Source organism: Tachyglossus aculeatus, chromosome 19 (assembly GCF_015852505.1).
Source record: "Tachyglossus aculeatus isolate mTacAcu1 chromosome 19, mTacAcu1.pri, whole genome shotgun sequence".
NCBI lineage: Eukaryota > Metazoa > Chordata > Mammalia > Monotremata > Tachyglossidae > Tachyglossus > Tachyglossus aculeatus.
The window spans coordinates 30,127,933-30,142,597 of NC_052084.1; the positions used below are offsets into that span (position 1 = coordinate 30,127,933).

Genomic DNA, 14,665 nt, shown 5'->3' on the forward strand with positions numbered 1-14,665 from the left:
AAATTTTGTGGATATTGTCTTGTTGAGTTATGGAAGATGTGGATCAGGCTGTGTGGAATTTGGGCAGTGTTTTCTCCCCGCAGCTCCAGAAAGGGTTGCAATGAGCCACTTCATTCTGCTCCAGGGGGTCACCAGTAGAAGTAGAAATAAATTAAGTTTAATCCCAGTTAATCTTTTGACTCCACACTAGAGATGCCACCCAGGTTGTCCGTTGTGATGGAACTCCTTCTTCTCTTTCGTCTTTGATGTTGTTGCCAAGAAATTATTTTCTTTTCCTCATTCCCTTTGGCCTCGTTCTAAGAAACCATTTCCTTTTCCCCCTTCCAGTCTGCCTTCTTGTTCCATTATTTCTCCTACTGAGGAAATTTCAAAGCAAATTGAACACAGATGAAAATCTGGTGAGATTAGCTCAGTAGAGGAACACTATGGGCCTTGAGAGTTGGGTAACTTTTGGACAAAACAACTCTTTGTAATTGCTCAGAGATGCTACGATTAGTGTGGCTGAAATGATTTGTTCATGGCGATTACATGGAATGTGGGGTAGAAATACTGTTAAATACCCAAAGTCAATTGGCTATCCTTCTCTTGTGTGTTGCATTGTCATTTTCCTAGCCTTCCAAGACAATTTGAGCAATTAATATTGTTTTCCATTCCATTTCATCATCACACATGTAATTACAGAGGATAAAACTGTGTGATTATGTATATCCTGCAGCATTTTTCTAACCTGAGGGGGGGTGAAGTTATTCCGTGGGAAGTAGCCAGGCATTCAGAATGAGCTTCGTTAAGAAAATAGGCACGACTCCAACGATGAGCGGTTTTACCTTTTATTCGTTGTCGTATTCCTTGAGCGCTTACTCTGTGCAAAGCACTGTACTAAGCGCTTTCATGATTTCTTTTCGTCATTGTATCTTCAGAACATCGTCTTTGTCTGGATCTGACTTGTGACATTTCTCTTTGAAGGCAATGGTGGGGATCCTTCAAGTGAATGGATTTGGAGAAGAAAGCACATTAATGCAGGACCTCAAACCTTTTCGCATTTTAATCAGTTTACTGGACAAGCCTGAGTTAGGTAATATGCCGTCCGGTCGTGTAACTGTCACTTTTTGATGATGTTTTGGACTGAACTGCTGCCAAAGTCCTGACTGTATGTTAGAGTTACTTTGAAGTCCTGATTTTCAGGTCTTTTTTTTTTTTTTATTGGTGTTCTAGCAACAAGATAAAACAGTCCCGAGTTTTCTATTTTATACATTACATAATGTGCAAGCCCTTGAGCAAGCTAAGAAAAATATGGGAAGGCTTTAAACGTTTACAGTTCCAACGCGGGTTTTCTGGTGGAGTATGAACTGGTAATAAGAAGGTCAGCCACCTTGGGCTGGAGCTAAACTAGTGATGATGATGGTATTAAGTGCTTACTATGTGCCAAGCACTGTTCTAACTGCTCGGATAGATACAGCGTTATCAGGTTGTCCCATGTGGGGCTCACAGTCTTAATCCCCATTTTACAAATGAGGTAACTGAGGCACAGAGAAGTTAAGTGACTTGCCCAAGGTCACACAGCTGACAAGTGGCAGAATTGGGGTTAGAACCCCGGTCCTTCTTACTCCCAGGCCTGTGCTCTAACCATTAGGCCACACTGCTTAGAATGATGTATGCGACATAGGGATTAACAAATGCCATGCTATTATTATTATTAATAATGTACTTCAGTTATTATTTTACAAGACGCACAAAAAAGGTTCACATTTCCTTTTTTTTTGGTTGTCTGAGCTACAAGTATTTCAACCGCACGTGTTCGTGATTTGGGTGCAATTTAGAAAAAAAAAAAGTGTCAACTAATGCAAGTTTACCCTCTATTTCACTTGTCATATTCACTTAAGGACCTGTAATCCTAGAGGATGTATTGATTGAAGTATTTAGAACATTGTACACCCAGTGCAAAGCAGAATTGGATCTCCAGGTGGAACCCCCCTTCAGCAAGGATCACGCCCAGCTGAGCAGGTAAATTAACTAAAAACAAAATGACATGTACAGCTTTGTCCCTAGACCTGACCACAGAAGACGGTTTGGGCATTATCTAAACTGATCATAGAAAATAGAGATTCTATTTTATGAAAGTTGTATCCTCACTTAAAAAAAAAAAGAGAAGCAGTGTGACCTCAAGCATCAAGTCTGATGTCCTGGTATTCACCCCATAGCTGACATTGTGCACACGAGCAGAAATGTTTCTTCCAACAGTGTTTGGCTCTGAATCCAGACTGATATGCATTGGTGATAGAGCATCAGCCTGGGAGTCCGAAGGATCTGGGTTCTAATTCCGGCTCCACCACTTGTCTGCTCCGTGACCTTGGGCAATTTCTCCGTGCTTCAGTTACCGCCTCTGTAAAATGGGAATTAAGATTGTGAGCCCCATGTGAGATCTGGACTGTGTCCAAACTGATTAGTTTGCATCTACCCCAGCACTTAATGCAGTGCCTGGCACGTAGTAAGCGCTTAGTAAATACCATTAAAAAAAATCTTTAGATATCTATCATTCAGTACAGTAAACCTCAAATAATTATCCCCATTTCTCCCATAATGCAAGGTTTACCGTCTCACAGAGTTCTGTGACAAGGAAGTCTGATGTCCTAGTATTCACCCCATATCTGCCATCCTGCACACGAGCAGAAATGTTTCTTCCAACAGTGTTTTGCTCTGAATCCAGACTGATACGCATAGGTGAAAGAGTAGTTTTGTCATCATGTTTTATCCCTATGCTTAGCGAAAACACGTGCTGTCGTTCATCAAAGTATAGTATCATGTGTTTTATGTTATGGAGGAATATTATTTTTGCTGTGTAACTCAGGTTATCAATCATTTCCACAATTTTTGCTGTATTGCCTCATTCTCCGGAAAAAAGTTGGCATAAATACCTTTTGGCTCTTCTTCTTCCTTTTTTAGCAAATTGAGGGAAAATAAGAAAACAGCGGAGCTGATTAAAACGGCCAATCTTCTCTTCAATTCTTTCGAGCCTTATTATATGTGGGATTACATTGCCCGTTGGTTTGAAGAGTGTTGTAGGTATGTGAAAAATGTGTTATTTTTCGTTAGAATTGAGGATAAATTCATAATGAGATGTTTTCTTTAAGTTTTGCTGATGATCGCTGAAGATTTGCCATGATAAGTAAAAGCAGTTTATGCACTGCCTAAAAATAAGCTTGTTCTGAAATGAAAATGTGAGTTCATTTTCAAGTATTTAGTTCAACATTAAAATATTCTGTCACAGTTTAGTAGCAATAAACTAAAATATAGAACATAAGCATAAAATAAGGAGGAAGAAAACAGCAGTAGGAATGCTTACATCAAACTGGTACCCCACTGATCCAGGCACTTATATCGCACAGCAATCTTCTCACTCACCTCCCTGCCTCCTGTCTCTCCAAACTCCAGTCCATACCTCACTCTGCTGACCAGATTGTTTTTCAAAAAGAAATTCAATTCATGTCTTCCCCGCTCCTCAAGAACCTCCAGTGATTTGTCCATCCACCTCCCCATCAAACAGAAGCTCCTCACCATCGGCTTTAAGGCACTCAATCAGATCTCCCCCTCCTCCCCTACCTCGCTGATTTCCTACTAAAACCCGGCCCATATACTTCACTCCTCTAACACCAACCTCCTCACTGTATCTTGATCTTGTCGCCAACCCCTTATCCATGTCCTCCCTCTGGCCTGGAACTCTCTCCCCCTTGGTGTCCGACAGATGATCACTCTCTCCACTTTCAAAGCCACCCAAAAATCACACCTCTTCCAAAATGCCGCATACATCTATGCCCTTATTTCTCCCACTTATTCTCCCTTTTATATTGCCTATGCACTTGGTTCAGTATCCCTTAAGCTCAGTATTCCCCCCACCTTATGTACATATCCTTATCCTCTGCCATTACACCTCTCTGTAATTTATTTTTAACGCCTGTAGACTGTAAGCTCCTTGTGGCGGGAATCGTGTCTATCAACAATATTGTACTGTACTCTCCCAAGTGCACTAATGCAGTGCTGTGCACACAGTAGTCCCCCAAAAGTACCTTTCATCGATTGATGTTTAGTTAATTCTTATTTGAAGATGAGGCTGTTGAAAATGACATTTATTCATGAGTGTAGGTGTAGCATAAAGGACGTGATGTAGAACAGGTATCTTCATGCACACACAAATCTGTACCTCATTATGCTTATGTGAATAGTTGTATAGTCTTGAAGCTTCTGCTTGGAAAAAGAGCCACTCTCCTGAAGACGGAAGTGAGCCAGACTTGTCTGCCTTCCACTGTTATCTTCCAACATCAGTCAGTCAATCAGTGGTATTTTATCGAGTACTTACTGTTTGCAGAATGCTGTACTAAGTGGTTGGGAGAGTACAATTCATAAAGAGCTTACAGTGTAGAGAGGGAAGCACATTAAAACCACTTTCCAAAAGCACCATTTCCACTTTGGGGTGCTGGAGTGTTGAGGTAAATGTGTAGTATTTGCTCAGCATGTAATGAGGTTACATGGCTTTATAAACACAACAGTTCTTTGCATTTTAAGAATTCACCCTGGCTTCTGACAGGGAAATTTAGGTTTAGGAGCATTGCAACATGCTTAACAAATTATACTTTTTCTCCGTAGGAGGACACTACATGCCAGACTTCAAAATGGCCTTGGAGATGGTAGTGAACCATCTGAGTTACCACTGACCAATTTCTGCCTACTGGTGGATTTTTTGTTGGATATTGTCTCTTTGGTAAGAGCCCTCCCCCGGCTTGAACAAAGTATTTTTAGGCAATACAGCCCTTACCTTAGTGAGACAGCTTTGTCCTTCAGAAAATTGGTACTTTGAGAAATGAATGAATTTTAATTGGTTTTTGGTTTAGGAATACTTTTAAATTTCATTTTAGAAGGTATCTCTTCCTCCCTGTCTCGCCTACTGATTTTTTTTAAATGGGGGATCTGTAACTAGCTGCTTTTTTAACTGGATATCACGTAATTCACATTCTGCTGAATTTTGACTGTGTATTATTCTAATATTCTTGATTTTCTTTAGTGATTGTCATTATTAAATCATTTCAATGAAGACTGTTGGAACTTTTTTCCCTGTTTTCTCTCTTCAATTCTTTGCTTTCTCATTTCAAAGCCTACTAGAAGTATGAGGGTGCTGTGTCAGGTATGACATCCAGCCTGTTTTTCCTTTAGACATTTATTAATTACATTTGCTTTTATATTTGAATTTGGGAAATGTCATGAATAAAACCAGGGGAAAATTCACACAATAATTTACTGTCTAGTAATTGTACATTAAGAATTTGGGGGCAAAAAAGTCTTTAGAAAACCCATAGTTTAAAATTAATTTATGGGGTTAGCGTTATAAAATGAAAAAGAACAGGATATTTAACACTGTGAATCACAACTACTCTGCCCACAGTAAGCGCTTAATAAATACGATTGAATGAGCGAACTAAAGTTTCAGTAAATGGACTGAATGTGTTAGATGTCATTTTAATTGTTGTTTTTTTCCATTTCACCATCTTTTCCTTAGGAGACTTATATCGAAATACAAACGGAACACTTGCCCCAGTTGCTGCTACGAATGATTTCTGCACTGACGAGCCACCTGCAGACTTTGCACTTGTCTGAACTAACAGATTCCCTCAGGCTCTGTTCGAAGATACTGAGCAAGGTTCAACCCCCACTGCTCTCTGCAGGGACGGACGGTGTAGCCCACTTTCCAAGAGGTCAGACCAGTTCTCTCAAGGAATGGGAAGACAAAAAGGTAACGGGTTTATGGCTCTCGTGTCCCTGTTCCTATTGCATTTTTGGGTAGTGAGAGTTCGGAGAGGAGAAACGTTCTCTTGTCCGTTAACAAGTGCTTAGTACAGTGCTCTGCACACAGTAAGCACTCAATAAATATGATTGATTGATTGATTAACAAGTTGGCCAGGATCAGAGTCTTCTGGAAATTTCAGGTGCCCTAAAGTAGGGCTGTTTCTTTAGAGCTAAACCTCCAAACCGCTCCCCTTCTAGTCTGGCAGCTCGTTGTGGGCAGAGAGCTGTCTTCCAATTCTGCTATATTATCTCCCAAGCACTTAGTACAGTGCTCTACACACAGAAAGTTCTCAGTAAACAACAGTTGATTGATTGATTGACCGCCCAAGTGTGACCATTCGGGCAGAGATGTGACCACTTTTCTTCCACTTTCCACTAAAAGCATTAGCATTATGAAAGGAGCATGGCCTAGCAGGAACAACACAGGCCTGGGAGTAAGAGGTACTGGATTCTAATCCTGACTCCGCCACTTGCCTGCTGTGTGACCTTGGGCAAGTCACTTAACTTTTCTGTGCCTCAGTTTCCTCATCTGTAAAATGTGGAGTCAATACCTGTTCTCCCTCCTAATTAGACTGTAAGCTCCATGTATGACAGAAACTGACCTGATTCTTATATCTACCCCAGTGCTTAGAACAGTGCTTGACAACAAGTAAACACTTAACAAATACAATAATAATTAATAGTAGTAGTACTAAAAGATAGTCTTTTACTGGTGACAGAGTCTGTGATCAACCAGAATGTCAACTCTCCAATTCCTTAGGCAACAATGCTCAGCCTCAATTCTTGACTTATTCAGATGTCTGAATTAACTAGCAAGAAAACACCTTTTTCCTCTAGGAGAGTTTTTGTTTCTAGTTTCAGGAAGCCAGTAGGCTGTGGCGACAAAAGTTGTGGATGTCATACTTCAGCCTAAAATATTGTCTTGGTTTTTTCCAAAAGAAGAGGCAACATTTCATATTTTCTCCTCCTGTTCAGCTTGCCGTTCCTTTTCCCTGTCTCTCAACTAGGCCCCCCCCATTTCTGCCGAAAATCCCAACGATGTGTTCGAAGATGGCGACAATCCCCCAAGCAGTCGATCGTCTGAGAGCGGGTTCACCGAATTCGTACAGTACCAGGCCGATAAGGCGGACGACATCGACAGGGTAGTGAGTGAAAACCAAGGGCCATCCGGGGTTCCGGTGGGTAGTACGTCTTCGGAGACCGAAACCGCCTCCACCGGGGGGTCGGAAGAAACCATCATCCGGCTCCCTTCCTCGGTTGCACAAGGGACAGCGACACAGAGTGGGAAGACGGGCCAAAAGACTGCAATGCAGTACTGCTTGGCGTACTTCCAACAGTTTTTAACCAGACTTATCAACCTCTACATCATCCAGTGTAACTCCTCGTCTCAGTCTTTGGCAACAGAGCTTTCCGGGGAGCTGCCCCGAGAGCACCAGGAGACTACAAAATGGGACATCAACTCCCAAGGAGACGTCAAAGGGCAAACCCCGAGTAAACCCCCAGCTCCGAAAGAATACCTTTCTGCCTTCGTTGCTGCTTGCCAGCTCTTCCTCGAATGTTCCAGTTTTCCTGTGTACATTGCTGAGGGAAACCACTCTTCAGAGTTACAGTCCGAGAAGTCAGATATTGGTAAGTACCCTCAGCTTTCCCTTATCCCCTCTGTGCTTTGGGCGTGGTGGTTCAGCTGACTTTCTGGAAAAGTTTGGAAGTTTTCAGTAGGGACTCAACTGTATTACCCGGATGCTGTTTTGAAAATGAACGCACCTGTAGTTTGCAGAATGAGACTTTGGCGCCTGGCTCTTGCAGTGAGTAGTTTGGAGGCAGAAAGGAAAGAAAAAAAGAACTCCCAAGTTCTATGACCCAACATATCAGGATAATCCACCGAGTTTGGATTCACTGGGCCTCTCTTTTTTGTGCTGATCCAACAATTAAGAACTGAGATTCCTCTCATTAAAAATTAATGGACTTCATGCTGAAGAAAACTGATAAGGGCTAAAAGCTAGGTGTCACAGATCCTTTTAATGTGAGCAGAAAACCAAAGTCAGATCAGTCTGGAATCATCACTATTCTCTCTGGGGGAAAAATGCAGTGATTAGGTTGGGTTAATTGAAGTTTGACTTATTGCTGAATCCCCTAATTTCCCTGAAGTGTAGCTAACTCAGTTTAGTTGCATGTGGCACCTTCTAGAAGAAGAAGAGTACTGTAAAACTGAATGAAAGAGAACAATTGATTGGCTGATTCTGAAACAGTGCACCGGGGAAGAACTTTTCCTCCTCCTTTGCCTTCTTTCATGCTCAAATCAAGCAACTGTTAAAGGCTGTAATCACTATTTAGGATTAGAAATGTTGTAATCTAACATGGTGACCAGTGAAGAAACCATGGCTTACTGAGGTGATTATTAAGACCAAGTTTCAAGAAAATTATACCTTTTTTTTTATGTGATTTAAAGACAGCATGTGGGTATTAAATTGTAGTTCATGGATGCAATGCAAGTTTATTTTTGAATTTCCTGAATACGGTTAATCTCTTGGGTTAGAGCGTGTTTTGCCTCAGCATATTTGGAGGAGTGGTACGTTTTACCATGTGTGGAGTATAATTGTCCCTTAGCAAAAAATTGAAGGGTCCCTCTGAGTTTATCTTGTGAAGAAAAGTTTGTATATAATGTATAGTTTTTCCAAATTGGGGAAAGCCCTCCCTTCCACACGACAGTTAAAATCTATGCCTTATGGAAGGCGTTATGTTTTAAGGCAGGCAATGTGTCTGCTAATTCTGTTGTGTTGTAGTCTCCCAAGTGCTTAGTACAGAGCTCTGTGTGTAGTAAACACTCAATTAATACCATTGATTAGGAAAGTTCAGCACTAGCCAACCTTGATTCTCTCCTAAATTCCTTGTCCTCTTATGCTCATGGACACCCTTAATGGACAAGGAATAAGAAGGAAGAGAGGGGGGATTTTTTGTTTTTGTTGAAATGTTAAAAGCACGAGGAGAGAGAGAACTGGTAGCTTTTATGAAAAGTCATGGTGCAAGTTAGTCACTTGTACCTCATAGCGTGACTATGGTCAAGAACCAGCATAGGATTTTGGGTTTTTTTTTTTCTCTGCACTAGCAACAATAACTTTGGTAACCTGTTCCAAGGGATAACTTTAGAAACTGTGTATTTTGGTGTGCATGGCCTTACTGAGAGCTCACCTCCTCCAGGAGGCCTTCCCAGACTGAGCCCCCCTTCTCCTCTCCTCCCCTCTCCATCGCCGCCCCCCAACCCTACAGCACTAGTATATATTTGTATGTATTTATTACTCTGTTTGTTTTACTTGTACATATTTACTACTCTGTTTTATTAATGATGTGCATATAGCTGTAATTCTATTTATTCTGATGGTTTTGACACCTGTCTACATTTTGTTTTGTTGTCTGTCTCCCCCTTCTAGACTGTGAGCCCATTGTTGGGTAGGGACCATCTCTATATGTTGCTGACTTGTACTTCCCAAGCACTTACTATTGTGCTCTGCACACAGTAAGCGCTCAATAAATACAATTGAATGAATAAATGAATGAATGTGGCCAACACATAGAAGGTACATATGTTGCTTAGAGTGCACGTGTGACAGAATCAGAGTGGGATCATGAAGCAAGACTTTCGTAAACTAAATAGTGTTAAAATTCAATAACACTATTGAAAAGCAGTAATCAAAGAATGGTGCAATGGGGATGGCTCTACCGGCTGGATCTTTTTCAGCCTGCCCTACGTTCCACCCCAGATGGAGAACATAGCTCCTTTATTCAAAACTTCCAGGGGCGGTTCACTTTGTTAACCTTGGTTTTACCGATCCAGTTCTCTCCCTGTTCTCCCGTTAACCTCTTTTACCCCTCCTTCTTGGTTTTTCTGCTGGCTTCTCTTCCATCTAGGTGACCAACTGAGGTCTCCTCAGTCCTCCCTGACCAAAGTAGGAGGGCTCAGATGTCCAGAAGTGTCTGCAGGCCCTAAAGTTCTCCTGCTTTTCCTTTCCAGGAGTGGGCATGAATTTGGGGTCACTGCAGACAAATCCCAGCCTTCCACTCTCAAGCCGTTATTCCTCCCACCCACCCCCCCCCAAAAAAAAAACCAAAAGCATGGGCTTTCAAATAAGCATCCCAAGCACAAGGGGAGGTTGAAATAAATGAAATAATGTCCAACGTATTAAACTATGAAAGCAGTTGGGTTGATTTATTTTTGTTTCTAGTCTGGAATTTGAAAAGTTATGGTTGAAATGTAATCGTCATGAACGTAAAATGTGTATATGCGTGTGTGTCCGTTTGTCTTTTCAGAGTGTGAGCAGGTGCAACCTCCCCTGTGGCTCCAGACCCTAATGAACGCTTGCAGTCAAGCCAGTGACTTCAGTGTTCAGAGCGTGGCGATATCGTTGGTCATGGACTTGGTGGGATTGACCCAATCTGTTGCTGTGGTTACTGGGGAAAACGTAAACAGCGTAGAGCCTGCCCAGCCTTTAAGTCCAAACCAGGGAAGGGTGGCTGTGGTTATAAGGCCACCCCTTACTCAAGGTAACCTGAGGTACACAGCTGAAAAGACAGAATTTTTCAAGGTATGGTTTATGGAGTCCCTGTAGTATTATCAAATTAGACACAGGTAGAACCTGAAAACATTGCTGCACATTTCATCCGTGGCCTCCCGAGCCTCTCTGAAACTAAGCCTTTCAAAGGGGGATATCTTTTCAATCAGTCAATCAATCACTTGTATTTCTTGAGCGTTCACTGTGTGCAGAGCACTGTACTTAGTGCCCGGGAGAGTACAGTATAACAGAGTTGGTATCTCTTGTGATTTGCTGGTTCAGTGAAATAGCTAGGGTCTAAGGAGGTGCTTCTAAAAATGAAGAGGAAGTAGGACAGGAAGATTGGAAAAAATTTCAGCTAAAGAAAACGTTTGATTGGTTGTCTACTGCAGCCCCATCACTATACGAGGCATTTATTTAATGGTATTCGTTAAGCACCGCCAGGCACAGTATTAAGTGAGGGGGTTGATAAAAGATGGGACACCGTCTGTGTTCCACAAAGGGCTCACGTTCTTTGTCCCCATTTTAGAGATGAGGGAACTGAGGCCCAGAGAAGTGAAGTGACTTGCCCAAGGTCACAGAGCAGACAAGTGGCAGAGCTGGGATTAGAACCCAGTTCCTGGGCCCGTGCTCTATCCATTAGGCCATGCTGCCTCGGAGCCAGTGGTACCCAAAGGCCGATTAGCTTGCATCTATCCCAGCACTCAGTACAGCATCTGGTGCATAGTAAGTGTTTAAAAAATGCCATAAAAAAGGGTCAGAGTACGTAGGGATCACCTCCTGTGTGCAGGCTGTGAAGGAGGGGTGAGGTTTAGTTTGACAAAGCTGTTTGGGAAGTTCTGAAAGCAGCAGGCTCAGCGGAAAGAACACAGGCCTTGGAGTCAGAGAACCTCTGTTCCAGTCCTGGCTTCGCCGCTCATCTGCTGTGTGACCTTGTCCAAGTCACCTCACTTCTCTGTGCCTCAGTTACCTCACCTCTAAAATGGGGATTAAGCCTGCATGCGCTTTGTGGGACGGGGACTTTGTCCAACCCGGTTACCTCGTATCTACCCCAGCACTTAGTTCAGCGACTGGCACACACTTAACAAATAGCATTTTTTAGAAACAAGTTGTTGTGGGGGTGCCATTCCAAAGAGGAAAGGCTGGAACCGTGGGTTGGAGGCGAGAGAGCCGGAGGAAAGAGACAGTTAAGAGATTTGCTTGAGAGGAGGGGGAGGACACAAGTAGGCTGTCACGTTGGGGGATCTTCGGGCATGCAGCTTGGTAGATCTGCAGATGAACTGGGGCAGATGTTACTTCCACTATGACTCGGGCTGTTTTCCATTCTTTTCTCAAGCATGTCGCTTTAACCTTGTGGGAGCAACTGGGAGAGAAGACACCCCAGCATCACCAGAAGAGCGTGGAACTTTTCTACCAGCTACACAATTTGGTTCCTTCCTCTAGCATCTGTGAGGATGTCATTAGTCAGCAGCTAACCCACAGAGATAAGGTAAAGTCACCCCCTATCTTATTGGGGACAACATTTCTAAAAGATGCCTTAAGGAAAGTCGAGGAAAATGAGGGTTGCTCATAGTTTCGAGGTAGACAACAGACGGGCTCTGGGGAAAATGGTAGTTGAATGTCTTTTATGAGTAAATTCTGCTACTTTTCATAACATCGATCAAACAAAGCATCAGTCACCAGAATTAAAGGGCTTGGAAAACCGTTGATGAGACGTAGAGCTTATAATTTTTAGGTTTAGGTCACTAATCCCGCTTGAGGTATTTGCTCAAGTGGGCCAACCCTTAGAAGATAATTTTTCTTAAACCGCAAACATTTTAATCTTTTAGTGGGTATAGAGTGACAGATGTGTCTGTCTGAGAGAAAGACTCTGAGGTTGTGATTGAGCCTTTTCCACTATTTTGGCAGTAAACCAGATGATGTTTTCCCACCTGGCAGGATTTGGTCCTCCTAATATTTAATTATATTTTTTTTAAGATCTCCTTCAAGTTAATTCCTTTTTCTAGAGGGTACCGCAGTAATTTTGAGAACAAGTGCTTCAGATTGGTTAAATGTCTACTTAAGGAGCAGGCATTTGTGACAGTCTCATAGATTAATTTACTGGGAATTTCCTTAAATAAAGTTTTCAGAGAGAAAATGAAATGACTATCTTTGTGAGCATATTTCTCCACAGAAAGTAAGGATGGAAGCACATGCAAAGTTTGCAGTACTTTGGCATCTAACCAGGGACCTGCATATAAATAAATCATCATCTTTTGCACGCTCTTTTGACAGGTAGGTGAACTGTCTCTTATAGAGACTTTTTTTATTTAACTTTGTTTTCGGCTAATATTCTCAAATCCATCTGGTAGATGTTTGGGTCCAAACAGTCGTGGGCAAATTTTATAAAGCAACATTCCATATTAACTGTCATAAAAGTAAAGAGTTTGTCAGCCCTAGAGAGAGTTTAAGCACAAAGCTGGTGAAAGGCATTTAAGTGAGAGATGGCTAGTTTTAGAACCAGTACTGAGAGTTCACATGCCAAAAAAAGGTTTTTTTTTGTGGGGGGGTATCCTAGGGTTTTCAGTGAAAACTGAAATAGTTTTGGAAAAAAACTTCCTGAAGATAAAATTAAAAAACCAGGCCATCCTTTCCTGTGCAGAATCCATCTGAGTATTAGCCAAAGCTTTTCAGGTACTTTCTCCTTTATTGTTGCTGATAAAATGACCCTTTTTAGCTTTCTAGTTAGTACATACAAATCAGGTTAGCACTGTATAGGTAGGAGTGAAAAATTAAAAGGCGAGGGAAAGCAAGAGGAAATGTTTGTGTTAATTCACTAATATATACATATCTATAAACTGTTGCTTCCCTCTATCTGTAATTTCCGTTAATGTCTGTCTCTCCCGACCAGATTGTAAGCTCCTTAAGAGCAGGGATCATGCCACTTACGACTGTGAGCGCTTAGTACAGTGCTGTCCACACAGTAAGCGCTCAAATACCATTGATTGACTGATGCCAGTGACATTTTGATAATTTCAGTCACACGCGCCTGGATAAGATTTAGTGGTAGTATCTTTACAATCAAAAGATGCGATTGCTCTGTTCTTTGATTGCATTTGTTGCCGTTTCCCCCTAGGTCTTTGTTTATCATGTTAGACAGCCTTAACAGCTTGGACGGTTCTACCTGTTCTGTGGGGCAAGCCTGGCTGAATCAAGTCCTGCAGAGGCACGATATTGCAAGAGTCCTGGAACCCCTTCTGCTACTACTGCTGCATCCAAAAACGCAGCGGGTTTCTGTGCAGCGGGTGCAAGCCGAGCGTTATTGGAATAAATCTCCTTGTTATCCCGAGGAAGAAAGTGACAAGCATTTCGTGGCAAACTTTGCCTGTCCTGATGGTAAATTCTTCGTTACGATCTCACTTGCCTTTGTGCTAGCACTAGTTTTTTTTTTCTTTCAAGGATGATCCCTCAGACGTAACATGTTCGAAACAGAACTCCTCAGCTTCCCACCCAAACCCTGTCCTCTCTATGGCTTTTCCACTACTGTTGACAACACCGCCGTCCTCTGTCTCACAAGCCTGTAACCTGGTCATTGTCCTGCAAGCGTCTTTCTCATTCAATCTGTCCCCGAATCCTCAGTTCTGTTTTCACAACATTTCTAGGATTCGCCCTTTTGTCTTCATGCTCCGTGTACTTTATATCCTACCTTGATAACTGTGTTAGCCTCCTCACTGACCGACCTCCCTCCTATCTCCCCCAATTCCAGTCTGTACTTCACTCTGCCATCCGGATCGTTTTCTAAAACACCATTCAGTCCGTGTCTACTCTTCAAAAACCTTCAGCGGTTGCCTTTCCACCTCCTCATCAAACAGAAACTCCGCACCATTGAGTTCAAAGCACTCCGTCACCTTTGCTCACTAATCTTCTACTACAACCCAGCCAACACAGTTTACTCCTCCCTTGCCAACCTACCCACTCAGCCCCTCAGCACTTACGTTCATGTCCGCACACTCTGCCATTTCCTGTATTTGAAGTTATTTTAATGTCTTTCTCCCTTGTAGGCAGAGATTGAGTCTGTCCTCGCCCATACATGTAATACAGTGCTCTGCACACAGTAGCGGCCCTGTAAACATCATGGATCGACCACGGGTTGATGAGGAGCTTTGTCTGGGATTTTAGTGACCAGTAAAGACCACAGGATAGAGTCTGACCCTGAATTTCTGCTGAAAGGCTGCTGTTCTTCCCTTCCTTCCCTCTGATGGAAGCTCCCAAACAGATTTGGGAAATATTGTGTTGCTAAGGAAACA

General features: G+C 42.4%; 1 protein-coding gene across 4 annotated transcripts in view; it reads left to right on the plus strand.

Moving 5' to 3' along the window:
* Nucleotides 1–14,665, plus strand: part of DOP1A (DOP1 leucine zipper like protein A) — a 48,116-nt gene that overhangs the window by 12,269 nt on the left and 21,182 nt on the right. For 3 of the 4 annotated variants that reach the window (XM_038761036.1, XM_038761034.1, XM_038761033.1), the window contains exons 8-18: nucleotides 964–1,072; nucleotides 1,881–2,001; nucleotides 2,941–3,060; nucleotides 4,639–4,753; nucleotides 5,144–5,173; nucleotides 5,546–5,779; nucleotides 6,840–7,461; nucleotides 10,138–10,412; nucleotides 11,716–11,868; nucleotides 12,553–12,653; nucleotides 13,495–13,754. In XM_038761036.1, coding sequence (XP_038616964.1) covers nucleotides 964–1,072; nucleotides 1,881–2,001; nucleotides 2,941–3,060; nucleotides 4,639–4,753; nucleotides 5,144–5,173; nucleotides 5,546–5,779; nucleotides 6,840–7,461; nucleotides 10,138–10,412; nucleotides 11,716–11,868; nucleotides 12,553–12,653; nucleotides 13,495–13,754 — 2,140 coding nt within the window. The remainder of the gene's footprint in view (nucleotides 1–963; nucleotides 1,073–1,880; nucleotides 2,002–2,940; nucleotides 3,061–4,638; nucleotides 4,754–5,143; nucleotides 5,174–5,545; nucleotides 5,780–6,839; nucleotides 7,462–10,137; nucleotides 10,413–11,715; nucleotides 11,869–12,552; nucleotides 12,654–13,494; nucleotides 13,755–14,665) is intronic. The other variant, XM_038761035.1, reaches the window with a different exon arrangement.